Source organism: Hemiscyllium ocellatum, chromosome 4 (genome assembly GCF_020745735.1).
Source record: "Hemiscyllium ocellatum isolate sHemOce1 chromosome 4, sHemOce1.pat.X.cur, whole genome shotgun sequence".
In the NCBI taxonomy this organism is placed as follows: domain Eukaryota; kingdom Metazoa; phylum Chordata; class Chondrichthyes; order Orectolobiformes; family Hemiscylliidae; genus Hemiscyllium; species Hemiscyllium ocellatum.
The window spans coordinates 6,701,047-6,723,775 of NC_083404.1; the positions used below are offsets into that span (position 1 = coordinate 6,701,047).

The 22,729-nt window shown below is 37.1% G+C and overlaps 1 protein-coding gene across 1 annotated transcript in view; it reads right to left on the reverse strand.

Moving 5' to 3' along the window:
* Positions 1 to 288: 288 nt before the first annotated feature.
* vcpip1 (valosin containing protein (p97)/p47 complex interacting protein 1) overlaps positions 289 to 22,729 on the reverse strand; it is a 28,203-nt gene continuing 5,762 nt past the window's right edge. Inside the window, exons 2-4 of the mRNA XM_060822681.1 lie at positions 14,405 to 14,491; positions 11,852 to 12,801; positions 289 to 3,224 (exon numbers count right to left, since the gene is read on the reverse strand). Coding sequence (XP_060678664.1) covers positions 11,882 to 12,801; positions 14,405 to 14,491 — 1,007 coding nt within the window. The 3' untranslated portion in view covers positions 289 to 3,224; positions 11,852 to 11,881. The remainder of the gene's footprint in view (positions 3,225 to 11,851; positions 12,802 to 14,404; positions 14,492 to 22,729) is intronic.

The following is a 22,729-nucleotide window of genomic DNA, read 5'->3' on the forward strand; positions in this document are numbered from 1 at the left end:
AATGGCACAAGAAAATCAACAATAAGTTTCAGAGGCCGGGCCTCTCCAAACTTGATGCATGTTTTGAAACAATTGTTTGGCAATGTTATAAATGAATCATAATTCAAAGTAACTTAGTAAATCTAATTCCTACATATTGAATACACAGAATGCAATATTAAGCAAAATATTTTTCTCTCAATTGTATGGGTCAGATAAATGTCACTCATATAAATGAGGGAAAACTACTTCCTTGATCTGTGAAAATATTGTTTGGGGTGCAAAGATAAAGTACTAAGTTCTCTTTTGTGGGACTTGCACATATGTACAAAAGAAGGAAAAATGCAGTTAAAACAGTCTGAAACGTTCTTGACCAATATGCACGTGAAACATTTTAATTTATTGCACCTTCAGTATATGCTCATAACTCATGCTAACAGCAAGTTGGTACTTAGAGAATGTACCACTTTGTTTAATAAGCATTCAAGAAAAGAACTCCAAGTACTGTACAAGTCACTTATAGTACTGTACAATATATACTTTTATAATACACAGGTGTTACATTATAGAGGAATTCATTTTAGATATTTAGTACAGCAACCACAAATATAAACAAACCAAATTTGCTGAACAATTGCCAGTGTTGTCCTGTTATCATAAATGTCAGTATATTTCTTATAACTATTATTAATTGTTGTCATTTTCATTTAAACAGGGACATTTTCTCCACTAAAAATAAAGCATATATACAGTACACTATCCATATATACTCAAGGAGAATTACAATATGTTCTAATAACTGGATGGCAAACACTGCAAAAAAGTCCAGTTCCATGGGATATTTACCTTTAGGCCTGCTATGGAGCCCCAATTTATCTCCATTCTTATATTTTGTTCCTTCAGTCATATCATTCTACAGAATGCTGTGTCCAATAATACTTTACATGAGTTCTGCTATCGCACTTAAAAGGACAATAAAGTTAAAAATCCCATGGAAAGATGCTAATGAATTTTAATGCACATGCTTAATGAAGTTGTCTTGTAATCCTCATAAATCCTAAAAACAAATTCAGAAGCAAATGAATCATTAATATTAAGGCCCAAACTGCCAGCATACAGCTCATTTCTAAGAGTCATGAAAAACTCACCACTCCTGTGAAATTTAATTTTTAATTTAATCAATATTGTCTGAAAGCACATTCACTTTTGCATGCTAAGAATGTAAATATTTATGAAATGTGTAAAGTTTACAGCAAGTCTCTAAGCAGCTTTGAAAATGATTCAATTGCCATAAAGATCACCATAAATTAAATGAAATCTGCCTATTAAAAAAGAAAAATTAAGTTAATATTAAGATTAATAGACAACAATACTGGCTGTTCCAAGCACAGTCTAAATGAAAAACAGAAACACTCAACCTTCTGTTTTTGAAAAAGGAAATCATTGAGGTTTATCTCCAGAGAAACTTCTAAATATTTTCTATAATACGGAATTATGAATATCTTGTTTTAAAAAATAAGTAAGGCAGACTTATGTATTATGTAGTTTTACTGATTAAGGTTTGTGCATTATGAGTCCACATTTAAGGAGTAAAACTACCTTGTTATAGTGGCTATATCAGAGTTTGTATTTCAAAAATCAGACAATATTTGGTGGTATTTTCTTTGCCCACCAAAACTTAGTCTTGTTAAAATTGTTCATTACACACTGTTACCGTAAAATCATCTACTACAGTTAATAATCACGCTGCTTGACTGCAATAATAAATACTACCATTACCAGTGACACACTACAGAATGGCACCTTTAATAATGGAAAAAGACATCAGTTTTTCTCAGAATTTGCAACCTGAGAGGAATATAAGCTGTGTGTGCGTGTGTGTGTGTGTATTGGTGTGCGCACACGCACTTGCTTGATATAACTTGGTGGTTTGAGTGAGGATAAAGGAACTCAAATTGTGATTTTAAACAACATATTGTCATGCTTATTTTTGTTTCATCTGCACAAGAGCTAAATACTTGATTTTTTAAACTCAAATAAAATTAATGAAGTTCTGATTAATACAAAGCAAACTGAATGAAGCAACAAGAAAATGAATGTTTCAGCAAGTATTTTTTTTAAAAAGATAATATTTTCTTCACTTAACTCCAAAGTTAGATCCATTTTGGGAGTACTTTAGAGAACAGCACCAGAAGTTTTTGGATCAAAGTGATTTGTGGTGTAAGTCTGAAAAATACTGAACCAAAATCCTTAGTTCCCTCCCAGAAAGCAATGTTATCTTTCATTACAGCTTTTACTTTCCCCCCAAAATAGGTGCTAAACATTAAGATAAAGAGTTTTTATTTTCCAATTCTACTACATCACATATTATCAAAGCCAAAAACTAAAGATTTCAATATCAGTATAGAATTTTCTAAATACTGAATTTGAACATATGCTGAAGCTAAGATGAACTGCTTTGGACTGGTAGGTTTCAAAGCAATGGATATTCCATCCCCACTTAAGCACTCAGGCAAAAATATCTGCACACCATGGAAATAAACAAAATGCAGCAATGTTTTAAGTGCAGCTATTTTTGACATCACCAATTGGACAATTCCTACATGCACCAATGTCACAGTTTAATTTATTATGAACAATCAAACTTAAAGTGAATCTCAGATCTGTCAAGAATCTTGCTATGATAAGGTAATTGATACCTTTATTTTTCATCATGGCTAATCACATTTGGTGACTTAGATTATTTCTGCAAAGTGCCAAATCAAGAATATTGACAACTTTTATTATACTAAGCCCCTGTCCCTGCACAGGCCCTAGAAACCAGGGCAGACAAGCGACTGTGTAGTTCTTTCTAAAGAGTTGTATATTTATTCTGTTTTAATGGGTGTACATATATGACCTTATCCAACTGTACATTCCAGTATTTTATTTCTAACACAAGCATCACCAACTAATATTGTTCAAATCAAACTTTAAATGCATCAGGAAAATATATTCTTACGAGACTCCTCTCTTTTTACCAAAGCGCTCTCTCTCAATGTGAGCTACATCAAGAACAGAATCTCATCCAAGGTTAAGTTAATAATTATGGTTCTGTGGATTATATGGGCAGAAGCTGTCATCTGAATCATCAAGAAAAATCTTGCAGTCATGCAATTGATAGGGGGATTGAATCGAACTCTGTCTTTTGAACACGATAAGCTTCTTTTGCCTTGGCATGGCTCTTGTACAAAGCCCAGCTCTGCCTGCATGAGGGGAAAAAAACATTAGAGAAATAATTAAGTTCAGTAGTGAGTGCAAATTTATTGTCCAACTCACTTTCTTTTCCCCCCAGAAGTTTCAACAATATATCTTTATCCAGCCAGAAACACAGGTTGAGGATACAATATAGTTTTACAGGAGTGAGTATTACTAGTAATGCAGCTTTTAGATTATCCAATGTATGTGTCAGTTTTGGTGTGGAATAATTTATTTTGCTTCCTTCATATATCCCATCGTTCCCTTTCCCCAATCTGGCGGTTACTGTCCAGGGTCAATTAAACATAGGTCTCGATTATAAAACTTGTATTGGGAATCAAACTGTCTACAGAAAGTCTTCAACCAAACACAATTTCTTGTAATTTAGCTTGTTTAGTTTACTGAAATTATCAATGTAAGAATTATGAATGGTTGATTTAACATAACAATTTGTATTTCAAAACTAATGGCTAATGGAGAGGTTGACAAACTTGTTCTCACCTAGGACTCTATTTCAAGACTGGAAAATCGTCACGACTCCTGTCATGATTGTGACAAAATATGAACAATCAATTTTCAGTTTCCGACATCGATGATTTTAATGCCCAAGATTTTTTATAGACAAAAATAACTTAAAACAAAAGGAAGGAACAGTGACTTAAGATAGCCATAAGCAGTCAACTGACTAGGTTGAGCCAATGTGAAACCAATATGAGATAAATGAAGACTATTTGAGCCAAAAATACATTTTATCAAGAGGAACTGAAGCTTAGTCACAGATAAAGAAATCCTCGCCTCCTATTTTTGATTTACATCCTTCCAGAAAGTTCACATATTGGGCTGAAAATCACCTGCAGATTATCCAGCTTAAAAATAAAAATGCTGCACATGGGAATATACAAATGAACTGTATTTCAGACAAATGTGGGGCAGAAAAGGAAAGTGAATATGTAACACACAACTAGAATACTCTCTCTCTCCTTGCTTCCCTCAGCTTCTTGAAAATCAGCACCCAGTGATAAAACAAATGAGAGAAGCAAAACACACTCACCAACAACACATGGATATTCACAAATTTCACCACTGCTAAGCCTGCAAGACCTTTATTAAACAACCATGGCCTCAAGTTAAGTTCGAGCATCTCAAGGACTCAAAGGATTTTCGTTTTTAACTTTACATTCTAAACTCCTTTTTAAGCTTTATACATGCATATGTGCATGTGTTTGATTTTGTGTTTTTTTAAATTTTTTCTCAGGATAGTGGGTAATTAACCTCTTTCTTTCACTTGAGAAAACTGTGATTTGAACCAAGAAAGAGTATTAGAGAAAGATAGCAGGGTGCACAAAATATTGTGGAGATAGATAGCACCAGTATAGAAAATTAACAGGTCAAATCAGATGAGGGTGAATGCAATGAAATCTAAATCAGGGTTATTGTCCATTTATGCGAATCCCTAGGGTATAGGAAACAAGACTGGGGAATTATAGATGCAGATTGCCACATGGAAGTATGATGTTGTAACAACAGAAATCCGGCTCAAGTAAGGGCAGGACTAGGTGATACATGCCAAAAGAGAAAATGCTGGAAAATCTCAGCAGGTCTGGCAGCATCTGTAAGGAGAGAAATCAGCTGATGTTTCAAGTCTTACTGACCCTTTGTCAAAGCTAAAAAAATACATGCTAAAAAGCTAAAAAGGTAGGTGATACATGCTCCTGGCTATAAAGGTATTCAGAAAAAAAAACTAGGAAAAGAGGAATGGTTAAGAATTAGTTAACGACTACACTGAATACTGGAGAAGCAGGATGACCCAGAGGGATCGAGCTTGGAATAATTTTGGCTCAAGCTAAGGAACAAAAAGGGTGCAACTGCATTGGTCAGTATACCCGATAGATCATCAACTAGTGTGAAGAATATAGAGAAAAAAAATCTGCAAATACATTAATAAGGAACTTTAGCTACCTGAATGTAGATTGGGACTGGAGCAGCATAAAGGGCAAAGAGGGAGAAACGTTCCTAGATTGCATTCAGGAATTTTTTTTGTATAGCAGTATATGTCTATTTGATGCTCAGAAATTAGGTGGACGCAGCAGAACTGTCAGTGGAGGATAATTTGGGAGACAGTATTATTCGGGTTTAGGATGAAGATAGAAAGGACGATAGGCAATCAAGAGTAAGAAAAATGAAGTGGGGGAGAGCCAACTTCAATGTGGCCAGAACAGAACAGGACTGGCTAGACTGGCAAAAAAAATTGTTTGGAAAAATTATAGCTAAACAATGGTGTGTTCAAAAAAGAAATAATTCAGACACAGTGAAAGTGTATTCCCACAACTCTGAAAGGTAGGGCTAACAAATCCAGAACTCACTAGATGAAAAAGAGATAGAAATTTAGATAAAGCAGAAAAAAAAGTATGCTTGTTTCAGCTGTCAGGTAGATTATACACATGAGAACCAAGAATAATGCAGAAGGTGAGGGAAGGTGAAAAAGCATATTACAGAATATAGAGGAATTGTGAAAAAGACTGGTGGCCAAGATAAAGGTGAATTCCAAAGTCTCTTATGAGCATATATACAGTAGGAACGTAGTGAAAGGAAGAGTGGGGACAATTAGAGACCACATATGGAGGTAGGAGGCATGGCTGAGGTATTAAATGAATACTTCCTATCTGTCGGCACCAAGGAGTTGAATGTTACCAAGACCATAGGAAACTCTGTCATTTAAAGGGTTCAAAACTGATCACAATTATAATGCAAAAGGAAGCCATTCAACCCAACCCAATGTGCTACTCCAACTCTTCAAAAAAAATCATTACCTAGTGGCCATCTCCTACTTTTTAAGGATCACGATGTTGGATTGTCTGTACTTAAAGCTGACAAGGCATGAAGACTAGATGAGCTGCACCCAAGAATATTGAAAGAAGTCAGAGTGGAAATTGCAGGGGCACTGGTCATGATCTTTCAGTCTCCCTAGGGTGGTGTCACAAGACTGGAGAACTGTAATTATTATACCATTCAAAATAAACATTACTTCTGTTGTAAGAATAAGCCCAAAGATTACAGATCAGTCAGTTAAACTCTAGAGGTAGGGGAGCTTTGAGAAATAATTCAAAGAATCATACAGTACAGAACAGATCCTTCAGTGCATCAAGTCTGTACCACCAAAAATATGGTGCTACCTACATTAGTCCCAATCTCCCACAGTAGGCTCATAGTATTGAATGTTAAGACATTTCTCATGCTGATCCAAGTATTTTAATAAGGTTTAGGTTTCCCACCTCAATTAGTCTCCCAGGGGTGCATTTCAGATCCACACCCCCAATTCTATCATTCAGTTTTTGGGATAGAATTATTAGTAACATAGAAAAAAGTGAGTTTACTATAAAGAATTATCGTGTATTTCAGAAGAAATCATGTCTACCTAACTTGGGGCTTTTTGAAGTAGCAATGGAAATGGTTGATGAGGGTAACGCAGGTGAAATGGCGTACAAACACTTTGAAAGGCATTTGTTACAGTATCACACAACAGAATTGTGATCAAAGGCATAACTCAGCAGTAGCAAATGTGGACACAAACTTGGCTGAGTAACAGGAAACAGAGTAATAGTCAGCGGACATTTTTCAGATTGGAAGGTTTCCGGTGAAATTTTCCAGGGATCCTTGTTTTTCTTGATATACAATAATAAATCTAGATCTTGGTGTTCAGAGGAAAATTTCAAAGTTTATGCAGAACTGGGCTGAGAAGTGGCAAATGGAGTTTAATGTGGAAAAGTGTGAGGTAGTTCACTTAGGGAGAAGTAACAGGAATGCAGAGTACTGGGCTAATGGGAAAATTCTTGGAAGTGAAGATGAATAGAGATATCTCGGTGTCTAGGTTCATAAACCCCTAAAAGTTGCCATCCAGATTAATATGGTTGGTAAGAAGGCATATGATGTGTTGGCATTTATTGGCAGGGGGATTGAGTTTCAGAGTCATGAGGTCATGCTTCAGCTGTACAAGACACTGACAAGGCCGCACCTGGAGTATTGCATACAGTTCTGGTCACCGCATTATAGGAAGGATGTGGAAACTTTGGAAAGGGTTCAGAGGAGATTTATTAGAATGTTGCCTGGTATGGAAGGAAGGTCTCATGAGGAAAGGTTGAGGGAACTGAGGCTGTTTTTGTTGGAGAGAAAAAGGTTGAGAGGTGACTTAATTGAAACGTATACGATATTCAGAGGGTTAGATAGGGTGGACAGTGAGAGCCTTTTTCTTCTGTTGGTGAAGGCTAACACAAGGGGACATAGCTTTAAATTGAGGGGTGATAGATTTTGGACAAATATCAGGGGTAGTTTCTTTACTCAGAGAGTAGTAGGGATGTGGAATGGCCTGCCTGAAACCGTAGTAGACTTGCTGACGTTAAGGGCATTTAAATGGGCATTGGACATACATATGGATGATAATGCAAAGGTATAGGTTAGTTTGGCATCAGATTAATTTCGCAGGTCAGCGCAACATCAATGGCCGAAAGGCCTGTACTGCGTTGTAACATTCTATGTTCTATGTATGATACAAAATTTGGAAGCATTACGAACTGTGGGGAGGACAATGTAGCATTTCAAATGGACATTCTGGTCAGCATGGATGGGTTGAACCAAAGAGTCTGTTTCCGTGCTGTACATCTCTATGACATAGACAAGTGGGTGAATTGGGCAGGTAAGTGGCAGATGAAGTTCAACAAGAGTGAGGTGATGCATTTCAGTTGGAAGAACAAAAGTAAGGGATACAATTCTTAAGGGGGTGCAGCAGTAAAGGGGCTTGAGTATATATTTTCTTAGATCATTGAAACTGACAGGCTAAATGGAGACAGATGGGTACAGTATCATGCATTTTATGAATAGAGCTCAAGAGCAAGGAAGTTATGTTGTACTTATGCAAGACACTTGTTAAATCTCAGCTGGGATATTGTGTTCTGGGCAACACATCAGGAAAGATATGAATGCATTGGGTGACAGTGGAGAAGAGATTTGCATGCATGGATCCAGAGATGAGAAATTTCAGTTGGAGATGTGTGGACTATTTGCTTTGGAGAGAAGATGACTAAGAAAATATCTGATAGAAGTTTTCAACATCATGAGAGGTCTGGATAGAGTGGATAGGAAGAAATGATTTCTGATTCTAACAGCATCAAGAATAAGACAGCACAGAGCTAAAGTGATTTTCAAAAATACCAAAGGTTACTGGTTAATGATAGACAAAACCTTTTCAAGCAAGTATTTCAGGTCTGGAAAGTGTGTGGAGGCAGATACAATTTAAGAATTCAAGAGGGCATTGAATGATTGAATAAAACAACATGCAAGAGATGGAGGTAAAGGCAAGAGAATGGCACTTAGTCATGATACTTTTTGGAGTGCTGGTGCAGATATGATGGGGTGAATGGCATCCTTTTGGACTATAACATTTAGTGATTTTATAAATTGTAATTCCATTGGGGAACAGGAGAAAAAGTGGGGAACTATACACTAAATCTACAGACTAGCCTAATATCAACTAAACAGAAAATGCTAAAATTTAATATTAAAAAATGTAATAAGAGGACACTTAGAAAATAATGGTAGGATTGGGTAGAAGTTACATGTATTTATGACAGGGAAATCATGCTTTTAAAAAGAACCTGTTGGCAGGAGATGACGAGTAAAATAGATAAGGGGGATTTGGCATAATGGTGGTAAGCTTTGATTTTCAGAAAATTTTGAAAGGTCCCACTTCAGAAATTAGTAAACAAAATTAGATGATATTAGGAGTATATTTCAGGTTGGCAGGCTATGACTAGTGGAGCATCATGAGAACCAGTACTTGGAGCCCAGATAATCACAATCCCATCAATTGTTTGGGTTTGGGAGTGAAATCTAATATTTCTGAGATTGCAGATGACACAAACCAAACTAAGTAAACGGTAAGCTAAGAGGACACTGCAAAGATGTTTCATGGGAATCTGAATTGGTAATGTAAGTGAGAAAATATGTGGTAGCAAATTACATGTGAAGTTATCCATTTTGACAGGAAAGACAGAAATACAGAGCTTTTTTAATGGTAAAAAGCTGGAAATTTGTGAAGTTAGAATCACAAGTCACTACAAATTAATTTGTAGGTACTTAAGCAATTGGTACCCATGTTGGCCTTTACTATGAAAGGATTTGAATTTAGGAGGAAAGATGTTTTATTCCAATTATATACAGCCATAGTGAACCTAAATGTGTACAGTTGTGGTCACTGCATTATAGGACGGATGTGGAAGCTTTGGAAAGGGTTCAGAAGAGATTTACTAGGATGTTGCCTGGTATGGAAGGAAGGTCTTATGAGACTTGAGGCTGTTTTCATTAGAGAGAAGAAGGTTGAGAGGTGACTTAATTAAGATACATAATCAGAGGGTTAGATAGGGTCTACAGTGAGAGCCTTTTTCCTCAGGTGGTGATGGCTAGACGAGGGGACATAGATTTAAATTGAGGGGTGATAGATATAGGACAGATGTCAGAGGTGGTTTCTTTACTCAGAAAGTATTAGGGGCATGGAATGCACTGCCTGCAACAGTAATAAACTCACCAACTTTAAGGGTATATAAATAGTCATTGGATAAACATATGGATGAAAATGGACTACAGTAGGATTGATGGACTTCAGCTTGGTTCCACAGGTCGGTGCAACATCGAGGGTCGAAGGGCCTGTACTGCACTGTAATGTTCTACATTCTAAATGAAGATATACTTGCCACAGAGAGACTGTAACAAAGGTTTACCACACTAATTCCTGCAGTTCATGAACCGGGGGCACAGTTTCTGAATGACAGACAAGCAATTTACAATAGAGATGAAGAAGAATCTTTTCAACGGAGCATTGTGAATCTTTAAAATTCTCAGCTCTGAGGGTTGTAGAGGTTCAGTCAATGAATTTGCTAAAAACTAAGATTGATGGATTTTTACACACCAATAACATCAAGGGATAGAGGGATTGTGAAGAAAATTATGTTTAAGTACAAGATCTGTTATAGAGTCATACAGCACAGAAATAGACCCTTCAGTCTATCCAGTCCATGCTGAACATAATTCCAATCTAAACTAGTCCCACTTGGCCCATATCCCTACAAACCTTTCCTATTCATGTACTCATCCAAATGTCTTTTAAACATTATAACAGTACCCATATCCACCACTTCCTCAGGATGTTTATTCCACATGCAAACCACTCCATGTGCAAAAAACTAGCTCATGTCTTCTTAAAATCGCTCTCCTCTCACCTTAAAAACATGCCATCTAGTCTTGAAATCCCCCATCCTAGGGGAAATGACAACTACCCTTAAGTATATCTATAGCCCTCATTATTTTATAAACTTCTATAAGGTTGTCTCTCAAGAATTCCAAACACAACTTTCTTTTTTTGCATTTTTAGTGCTTTTTGTGTTTACTTAGAGTCATAGAGTTGGACAACACACAAGCAGATCCTTTGGTCCAACTCATCCATGTCGACCAGATAGCTTAAATTAATCTAGTCCCATTTGCCAGCATTTGGCCCATACCACTGTAAACCCTTCGTATTCATATACCCATTCAGATCCCCTATAAATGTGGAATTGTATCAGCCTCCACCACTTCTTCTGGCAGCTCGTTCCATATATGCACCACCACACGTCCCTTTTAATTCTTTCCTCTCTCGCCTTAAACTGATGCCCTCTAGTTCTGGACTACCCTATGCTGGGAAAAGACCATGACAATTCACCCTATCTATATCCCTCATGATTTTATAAACCTTTATAGGTCATCCTTCAGCCTCCAATACTCCAAGGAAAATTGCCCCAGCCTATTAAGCCTTGCCCTGTATCTCAAACTCTCCAACGCTGGCAACATTCTTGTTTTTTTTTTCTCTGCACCCTTTCAAGTTTAACAACATCTTTCTTATAGCAGGGAGACCAGAAGTGAGCACAGTATTCCAAAAGTGACCTAACCAACATGCCATTACAAATTCGTATGGTCATAATTACAAAAGTTTTTGTCTACAAAAGTTCATCACATCACCCTGCATTAAATCAATTTTTCCAAATGAATTTAATCCATATTTGCAAGGTAAAGTATCAAGGTAAACTTATATTTCTTATATTTACACCTAGCCACTACTGACACAATTGTTGGACCTCAAATTGTCATCTCCCAGCTTCTCAACCTGTATTACAGAGAAACTCCTATGTTATAAACAATTCTAATTTTATATTTCCCAATATTCTTCCATTTTGTTAATTATAAAAATATTACATAAAAGTAAGGTCAAAACACAAGTTAAAATGACAAACAAATTATATCTGTATGTTGCTGCTCGCTTGAAGACTACATTAAGCATCAAATCACAGTGAGCAACACAATGGGAGATAGTCTGACATTCAAAAACATCTAATATTTCCAAAAACAACCAAATACACTGTCTCTGATAGGTTTAACTGACATCTTCCTGTACACTTCTACTTTAGCTCATCAAATAAACTTGTAAACGCCACAAATTTCTTAATAGTTATCTAAAAAGAGTCAGTTATTTATTTTTTCTAACCTTCCCACAGTAAAATATTCTGCCATTGTAAAGAACTTATAATATCTTGGGTACATTTTTCTGACTCACCAGCTTGATAGTATCCATTTCTAAATGAAGTCAAGAGTGATCCATTGGTTCAATTGTCCCCTCTATTTCCTGACTATCCATTTCCTCAAGATCTTCATTCAAAAGATTTGCATTCTGTGACTTGCTGGATGGTACAGATGGGTGGGATGATAATTCCACGCCAACAGCTGTTGTTTCCATGCTCAAATTCTCATTGTCACCTTCTTGTGGAGCGATTGATGGTGTCTCCAGTGCATCAGTTTGAAGGCTTTCAGTTCTCATTATTGACTGAGCTGAGGAAGTGGTAGAGCGTAGTTTTGAATCTGGGGCATCACTATTTATCAATTGTTCCACATTTTGATCCTTCATATGTTTATCCATGGAAGCTTGAATGGAGGATACCATCTCCTGTAATTTTTTACGTTGTGCTTCAATTAAATTGGCGTCAAGTTGCCTACCGTCTCTCATCGTTACAAAGCCAGGTGCCATTCGTATTAGCTGGCTGTCCCCGCTGCTGGATTTGGGTGGAGAAGCTCCATGTTTGGGACTAGACTGGCCAATACCATAACTAAGATCAGTTCCTGATGAACTACCAGTGCTTTGTTTCCTAGGCACCTGGATTTCCCTGCTATGCCTCTGTTCCAGCTGTGGGCTACTTGAAGCAGTTCCAAGAGAATGACCTTTTCCTTGGAAAGCCGTGACATTTGGCATTTGTTCAGATTTTTTTCGCACCACTCCTCCACTGCCAAGTTTCATGCCTCCATGTGAGGAAGGACTTCCTTCCCTACTTCTTGACCCTCCCTCAGACCGTAATTGATTTAAGGCCTCTTTGATCAGATTGTCAATGTTGGGACCAATGGGAATGTGCCCTGCTGGATCAATGCACAGCTCCAGTCTATCATCTGTTCCATTATACACAAATGTCTTACCAGGAAGGTGGGGAAGAGTGAAATGCTTGCCATCTGCCAAACCTGTGTAAAAGTATTAACAGCAATAACGTATTAGAATACAAATGATATAAATGCTAGAAATACTCAGCAGGTTTAGAAGCTTCTGTGGAAAAAGGAACAGGGTTAACATTTCAGGTGGATGACCTTCCATCAGAACTGGAAAAAGTTAGAAATGTTATAGGTGTTAATCACATGAAGGAAAAAGGAAATAAGAAAGAGAACAAAGGGTAGAACTCTGAAGAGATGGAAGATGTAAGAAATCAAATAACCAAATAGTCGATTATGCAAGATACAAGGGAATGGTAACTGGACAAATATGTTAAAGAAATAGAAGATGTATCTCGAGGAGGTGTGAACAGCGAGAACAATGAACAGCTGCTGTCTAAGATTACATCCAAAAGTTTTGGAAAGTGGGGGTTTTGGAAAGGGTTAGTATTCAATATCCTTTATGAAAGGAATATAAGGTTTGCCTGCAATAAGAGTTCTGAAAAATATTTTATGTAAAAACTAGCGTAAAGGTCAGCATGATCAGGAGGCAACAATCTTACTACCTTACATAGCTTCCAAAATGGTACACCGACACAAATAATTAGTGTCCCATCTCTTATGGTAGTTGAATATATGATGCATGAATGGAAAGCTTGGTAATGGACCGAAAATATATACGAATGATCAATAGGTGCTTTTCAAGGCCGCAGAGATATAAGCAGAAGCTAGTGGTTAGAACACAGCAACATAAAAAGATAGAACATAGCTGATAGAACGTGATGATGATGTGTGTATCTTTCAGTTATGCCACATTTGACAATGTCAACTTCAGGCCAGTGGAGCTGGTACAAAATAAAAGATCTGTTTCTGTGCTGTGTAATTTACAGAAGTATTAAACCTAGCAATAAACTGAGCTATGAATTACATACCATGACACCTCTTTATTTATCAATAATCAAGTTAATGATAATCTAATTGTGTTGTGTGCCCACTGCAATAGCAGAAAGCTTTAAGTATTCACTTAGATAATTGCTTAATTAATGTAATGCTAGTTATTCTTAAATATGTATTTTGAATGCCTGGGTGACAGCAAAAGATTCAGCAATAATTGTTAAAAGCAATCCACAAAATTTCCCTCCAATCATAATATTAAACAATTTAGGGTGCTTTTCAATTAAAAAAGAATCTTCCTGAAGTTCATTCAACAAAGTATTGAAAGTTTTCCTTTATTAACAAAGTAGTTAAATAAGCATGAAGTTAAAAGAGAAAATGGGTTTGGAGTAATTCCAAACACTACAGTTCCGACACTCAAAACAATCAAGTAGAAAAGAAATGCAATCGTATGCACATTTCAGTTCACAATCTGAGGCAGAATAATAACAATGTTTCCACATGAAGACTGTGACATTTCCTTGTCGAGTGGAAATGCAAATACAGTTCACTACATTGAGACAGCTACTTTGCACATCGTGTCTCCTAGCAGCTAGCTGTCAAATGACACTTGTAGTTTAGTCGTTTTTATAGCAGAGATTCCTCACAGATATATCAATGCTAATTTACAACTGCAAAAAAAAATGTACTCGCCTATTAAATAAGTAATATAGAGTGATGAAAAATGTATCATGATTCATCTTACCTACATCTTTCTTCATCGTGTTATAGAATACTCCACCTTGTTCAAATAAATGTGGTAACTTCTTTGCATAAGACCAAACATCTTCGCCTAAACAACAAAAAAATGAAAAGTTAGAATTCTAAGCATAAAATCATTCACAATTACTTTATTAGTATTCTTTGAATAGGTAACTAGCAGGATAAACAAGGAAGCAGTTAATGCAATATATTTGGATTTACAGAAAGGCATTTGATAAGATGCCACACATTAGATTAGATTCCCTACAGTGTGGAAACAGGTCCTTCGGCCCAACAAGTCCACACCAACCCTCCAAAGAGCAACCCACCCAGCCCATTCTCCTACATTTACCCCTCACTAATACACCTAACACTACGGGCAATTTGGCATGGCCAATTCACCTAACCTGCACATCTTTGGGCTGTGGGAGGAAACCGGAGCACCTGGAGGAAACTCATGCAGAATGTGCAAACTCCACACAAACAGTTGCCCGAGACAGGAATTGAACCCAGGTCCCTGGCGCTGTGAGGCAGCAGTGCTAACCGCTGAGCCACCGTGCCGCCCAAAATAAGCTAGAGGCCATGAATTTTGCGGTAATAGATTAGCATGGGTAGAGGACTATCAAATTAATAGAAAAGAGAGAGTTGGGAATAGGGTATTTTCAGAATGGCAACCTGTAACCCGTAGAGTATCTAAGGGATCAGCACTGGGCCAGTTATTTACAAAATGAATTGGATGAGGAAAGTGAATGTACTATTGCTAAGTTTGCCGATGACACAGGGATAGGTGGGAAGGCATATGGTGAGGATGATGCACAGAGTCTGCAGAGGGGTGGCACGGTGGCACAGTGGTTAGCACTGCTGCCTCACAGCGCCAGAGACCTGGGTTCAATTCCCGACTCAGGCGACTGACTGCGTGGAGTTTGCACATTCTCCCCGTTTCCTCCGGGTGCTCCGGTTTCCTCCCACAGTCCAAAGATGTGCAGGTCAGGTGAATTGGCCAGGCTAAATTGCCCATAGTGTTAGATAAGGGGTAAATATAGGGGTATGGGTGGGTTGCGCTTCGGCGGGTCGGTGTGGACTTGTTGGGCCGAAGGGCCTGTTTCCACACTGTAAGTAATCTAATCTAATCTCGGGATCTGGACAGATTAAGGATGTGAGCAAAAACTTGACAGATGGAGTTTATTGTTGAAAAATGTAAGTTATGCACTTTGCCAGGATGAATAGTGGAGCTAACTAATACAGGAAGACTGGAAAAAGCTACAGCACAAAAGGACCTGGGAGTCCTTGTGAATGAATCATAAGTCATTGTCCATAAAAATTCCAACGTACAAATTCAGCGGGTAATAGGGAAAGCGAATGTTCATCTTTATCTCAAAGGGAATGGAGTATAAAAATAGGGAAGCTTTGTTAAAATTATAGAAGGCACTAGTCAGACAACACATAGAATCTAGTGAACAGTTTGGTCCCATTACCCATACCCATTATTCTGGCATTGGAGGGGGCCCAGAGAAGGCACAATAGTTTGATCCTGGAACGGGAGTGTTTTTTCAGTGAGGAGAGATGGAGTAGATTAGGCTTGTACTCATTGGAGTGTAGAAAAATTAAAGGCAATCTTATTGAAACATACAAAATTCTAGGGGACTTGTCAGGGTATGGTGGAGTTTACAATCAGAGGCATAATCTCAGAGTAAGGGCTGGTCCATATAAGATAAAGATGAGGAAGGCTGTCAATCTGCAGAATTCTGAGGCTGAGTCATTAAATGCATCAAATGCACGCCTAGCCAGAGACACCCACATCCCATGAATAAGTTTTTTTAAAAATTCAAGCCTGAGATAGACAGATTTTTAATCAGTAAGGGAATCAAGGGTAATGGGGAAAAAGCAGAAAAGCGGTGTTGTGGATTATCAAATCAACCATGATCTCGCTGCATGGAGGAGTAGTCTCGAAGGGTTGAATAGCCTAGTTCTGCTGTAACCACCTAAATGGTAATCTCAATCAGATGACCTTAAGTAGAAACAAAAAGGTAATAATAATTACTTGCCTCGCTAATAGCTAATTATGGAGTTTTGAAATATATAATTGAATTCAACTAGCATAACTTCATCTGAAACCAATTTTAATTTAAAACATATTTCACACTTAGAATCATAGAATCCTTACAGTGCAAAAAGAGGCCTTTATCCAATCGAGGCTGCAGCAACCCACTGAAGAGTACCCCCACCAAGATCCCGTATTTACCACGGCTAACCCACCTAGATATCCCTGGACACTACGCATAATCCATCTAACCCATATGTCTTTAGAGTGGAGCACCTGGAGGAAACCCATGGAGACATGGGAGAACACACAAACTCCACACGGAGAGTCACCCAAGGCTGGATTCAAACCCAGGTCCCAGGCGCTGTGAGGCAGCAGCACTAACAACTAAGTCACTGTACATTTTTAGACTTGATGCTCTGCGTGGCTCTAACTAAGATAGGTTAATAACTCAATCCCAAGGTTCATCAAGTAGGTTCTCTAAACAGGTACTAGGTAGTATGCAAGAATAGGTGAATTACTTGTCCTGAGATTTTACTTCAAGGCATGGGAGTGCCTGAATTTAACAAATTAGTTGACAGTGCTTCAACAACCTTAAATCAAAATAAAACTGGAAACATGAAACAGCTTGCATGTTAGAATGGCCTCATTTTGCATTAGTAATGATGGAGACACTGTTGGCATTCAAGATCATTACTCCTCTGATTCTGACAATCAGATGCGCAGTTAAATGTGGAAATCTGGAAGTTCTGATGTATGAATCTATGTTTCCATATAGGATATTCTGTTGCAGCCTGGCCAAACTGCAATCAGTAGAATCATGAAACTGATTAAAACCTGCATTGTGGCACAGGAGTACTGCCTCTACTTCTGAGCCAGGAGGCATGGGTTTAAGTTCTACCTGCTCCACAGATATATAATAACAGCATTGAACAAGTGGATTAGAAAATATTAAAAACTACCTTTTCACACTTGTCATAAAAATCCTTTAAAGCTTCTACCTTGGTGAATGAACTACAACTATAGCTCACTTACTAAATTCAGAATTACTGGACCTCACCGGCGCTGAAAATGATCATATTTGTGGAATGGCAAATTTCTCCATTATGACTTTAATAACAGTGTCAACTAATTTGTTAAATTGAGGCAGTCCCATGCCTTGAAGTAAAATTACGTTTAAAATAAATACTTCTTTGAAAATAAATGTTTACGTCCTATGAAGTTCTATCTTAATCCCATGTATATGTACCAATCACTTATTTTACTCTAAACGTTTTAATGAGAAGTGCTGTGAGTGTGACATTAAACACTATATCATTTGTAAACAAAGCTAATGTATTTAAAATGGACAAAAAAGATCTTGTAAAATGACTTCCACACATCACACGACTACCCTTGGGGATTGCAGTTCAAGATTGCATTTTCCAGGAAAAATCAAAAAATACCCTTTGAAATTCAATAAACATTTCCAAGGAAAAAAACCTAAAAAAAAACCTTGACAATGGATGGCCCTAGTAGTTGTGAATAGCTCTTAGAAGCAACCTTGATTGTAACATAATGGATAAGCTCTGTGCCCCTGCCCTAGGCAACCCAATATGTACTTAACGTGGAACTATCATTCACTAGTTTTGGGACAGCAATCAAATTAAATTTTAAATTGCTTATGATATCTTGTCACGATTTGGACTGGGGTGTACAAAGTTAAAAATCACAAAACACCAGGTTATAGTCCAACAAGTTTATTTGGAAGCACTGCCCCTTCATCAGGTGATTGTGTCACACAACCATATGTAACCTGGTGAGCTGCTTACAACAACCAAAAGTTTGGGCAAAACAGGCTGGAAGGATTCTGAGACACACCTTCAAACAGAGTGAGAGTTCACCAAGGCAACTCGAGGAGGCTTTCATAAATCAACTGCTGTTTTGCTGACAGAGTCAATGCAAACTACAAGTGTCGCAGAAGAAAGAAGAAACTTCTCTCTTTCAAAGCCTGCCTTACCCATTGAGTCATCTGTACAACAACCTCAAATTACTCAATTACAGAACCATCTTTCATCTTTATACATATTATTTGTCCTTACCTTTAATTTTTGCATACATACTTTTAGCTAATAATGTTACCACCTTTTACTCAAATGAATTTCAGCACAGCAATAGTTATGTAATAAATTAACATTTACCTTCTTCAAAGCACAAAGCTTTGTAATTTTTTTAAAAGTTGAAACATTTTAAAACTATATTTCTGTTTACCAGTAGCATACAGGGTTATAGGGATAGAGTGGGAACCGCTCAATCAGCTACTGACAGACTTAATTTCCTACTTCTGATCCTATGTTCCTGCAACTGAGGCTGTGAACAGTTACAAAGAGGAACAACTGCAATTGAAAAGCTACAAATTTCTAGGTGACATCTAATTCATAATGACATTATTTTCATCAAACAATCTAAATTCACATTAGGCTTATGCACAAGTGGTTCTATGCTATGTTTAATAATTTGTTTCTTTTAAGAACAAACAAATCAATGTAATGGTAACCTAACATTTTACTAATATTGTAGCTGTCAGTTCCACATGAACTCTGCCTTCTGGTACTCAACCCAGCCCATGTGTGAGACTCAACACTGAATGCCAACAGGGGAATTGATTGCTGGATGCCATAAACATGTGTCATCAATCTTGTGCTTTCACCCTTTCGTATTTTAATATATTTTGTTCTTTCTTTCCAATATGTGAAAGAATGTTGGGTACTCTTATTACTTCATTTACTAAGTCAATGTCAGTTTGTTTACTCAGCATTTCAAAGCGTGTTTTTTTTGCCTCCTTGACTAGTCAGTTATTTGCTTAATAGCAAAAAGATACATGAATATAAGTGCTTTGTACAATTTCAAAACAAGTCAAAAACAAAATTGAGAATGCTGGTTAAAGTTAACTCATTTAAATTGACTAGCAAAAAAGTGATAACAAAAGAAACTTAGTTTTTGTAAAGTGAAGGAATTTAAATCAAATGGTTCAGTTCAGATAAAACAGAACAATCACATTTTAGCATTATGCTGTAGGTTCCTTTTTGATTTTAAACAGTAATATGTTGATCTTCTTGTACCATAGAATTGTTTCTTCAAAATTATATACAGAATTATGTAATACTTTCATTATCTCAGATAAATGGACATTCGGGTGACCATGCGAATTAGGTGCAGGACTGGGCCACTCACCCTCTTGAATCTGCTCTGCCATGTAATACGATTATGGCTGAACTCATTATTCCACATTCTTGCCTAACTCCAGTTACCCAGATATACTCAGAATATATCTATATCTTCCTGAAAAATATTGAAAGACTTTGCTGCCACTGCCTTTTGAGGAAGAAGTTCCAAGGGTTCACAACCCTCTGAAAAAAAATTCGAACGTGTCTTAAATTAGCGATCTCTCATTTTTAAAAGCTTTGGATTCTCCCACAAGACAAAATATCCTTTCCACATCCAAGGCGTCAAAACCTCACAAAACTCTTGTGTGTTTCAATCAAGTCATCTCTTACTGATTTAAACGCCTGTGGACACAAGTCTGTACTGTCCATGCTTTCCTCACAAGACAACTCACCTGTTCCAGGTATTAGTTCAATAAAATCAACGTTGAACTGCTCCAAACGTCTTTATATCCTTAAAAAAGGATACCAGTACTGTAAACAGGACTCCAGATATGGTATCATCAATACCCTGAATGACAAGCATAACCTCTGTAATTTTTATAGACTCTCAGACATTTAGAGCACATCAGGTGGTTATTCAGTCCATTGGGTCTGCGCCAAAGATCTGATTACACTAATGCCCTTTTCCAACTCTTGGCCCATTTCCCTGCAGGTTATAGCAATGTAAGTAAACACTGCTTAAAAGCTACAAGATCTTCTGATTTTGTACAGTACAATCTGCCTGTATAATACGCAAAACAACACTTTGCATTTTATCTTGGTACATGTGACAACAATAAATCAATCAACTTAACAAACCTTTCAGGCATTAAGATCAAGAATCTCACTCCTTCTAGGTGAAAAAATCCTTTTGAACCCTCGTCTTGGTCTTCTTCTCCTTACTTTAAATCTTTCGCCCTTGATTATTGACCTCTCTACTAATGGATAAAGGGCCTTCCCATCTACTCTCTCTATGCCCACATAATTTTACACACGTCTATCAGGTTCACACTCAGCCATTACTACTCCAAAGAAAACCCTAACCTGGCCAATCCTTCCCCATAGCCCAGGACACCCAGCCCAAGCATTCTAGCAAATCTCTCCACGTCTCGCCATTACCACACTACTCTCAAAATAATCTATAACACTTTCATAATTGTTTGCTGAACAAGCACGCCAACTTCCTGTGATTCCTGCTCAAGAGCACCTGGATCCCACTGCATCTCAGAGCTACACAATAGTGTATCTCAATATACACTATTTAGTTCTCTCCATCACTGTTTATTCTGCACAAACAAGATAAAGTCAGGAGAAAGATCACCTGTTGCAGTCGTTTACAACTACCTAATATGAATTAACTGCACCTGCCTGAACAAGCTACTGCCAATGCACTTGGCCTAGTGCATGTACACTGCCAGGGTTTGAGGACGCAAATATGCACTGGAGTCTCAGAATTTTAAATATTGCTTCAAGCAGCTCAGGCACGTGCTGAAATCTTGTGCAATCCACCAACAGTATTCTAAAAAAAATCATTGTCACGTGAGCTGCAACAGTGTAAGTAAAAGATAAAGCAACAAGTTTCAAAGTGTACAAATCCACATGATTATCCTCTAAAAACATTCTGCTGCTCCTCAGCTGCTTCCAGCTGCAAGGCCATTCAGGAGATACACATACCATAATGGTCTGTGAAAAATTAAACAATTCATTCTTAAAATCTGCCAAGAAATATTTGATGTGGTAAATTTCCAGCAATCCAATTCATTGTTTTACAATCCAAGTATTTTCAGCATTATAAACTTCACGGACACTACAGAATGAATTAGTTATTTTAAAGTACAAGCAACATAACATGTAGTGTATGTGTGTATTTGATCTCAGCCTAAGAGAGAAAATTCCGAATGTTTTCTAAATTAATTATATTTACCACAATTTACATTATTCAATTTCAGTAACTTTAATCTGTCAAACTGGAGTGTAACTCTAACTAGCTAGTTAATCCTTTTGTTGAATTTTCAGATTTACCACATGTTTAAAGGACGACCTGTTTCACACAAAATAAAGTTCTGAAAAAGCTATTCTCTCTTCAGATGTAAGTGGGCTCCTGCAATGATCCAAGAATCTTTAAGGGTCCAATTTGAATAGTTTTTTTTATTTGCAATAAATGAGTATCAATGGGATTGAACGCTAACAGCTTACAACAAATGATGTATAAAGTGCCAAATGTATGATATTAAACAATTACTCCTCACTTACTGATATCAAGATAAATCTCCCAACTGAAGTGCATGCAGAAAACATTAAGCAGGAATAAATACAAGGATATCTAATTTTCTATTGCCTCATAGGCCTGTTTTTCATTTTTAAAAACTCTATCGTGACTAAACACTCTTCCACATTTAACTGAAATTTGAATGGAACAAACACAAGAATCATCACTGGTTGTCTGAAAATGAAAGAAGCAATTTCAACAGGCACTTTCATTTCTCTGCAAAGATGAGAGGCGGGTTAAATTTTGACAATGTTGTAACATTAACTGTAATTGGCACAGGTTAATGCTCTAGGGATATGGGTTCAAATCCCGTGAGGTCAGCTAGTAGAATTTTAAAGAAAATAATTGATAAATCAGCACTATTTCCTCAAATGCTGTTCATGAACCTATTATCGTAAAAATCCATCTGATTCACAAATATACTTTATGTAGGTATTTTTATGACCAAGTGAGGAGAGAGAATTGGCTTCGCTCTTTTGTAAACTTCGCTTAGTCAGTTGCAATAAATATTTTGATTTCTTTATCATAAATCAATTTGTTGGACCTGTGTAAGAGAGAAGGGACTTGAATCCGTACCTTCTAGTCCAGAGGCATGGACTCTTCTGCTATGCCGTAAAACCGCCTTATTTCTTATTTTAGCATTCAGCTATCACATTTCAATTATCACATAGTTAACTAGGCTAAAATTAAGGAGTAAAATTATAATGCTTTGTTGATAGCAAGGAACATACATTTAATTACCCACTAATCCTTGAAAAGTAATAAAACAAAACTTAAAAACACACACACACAAACATAGGTAATAAATTTAAAACGATAAAAATGTTTCATGTG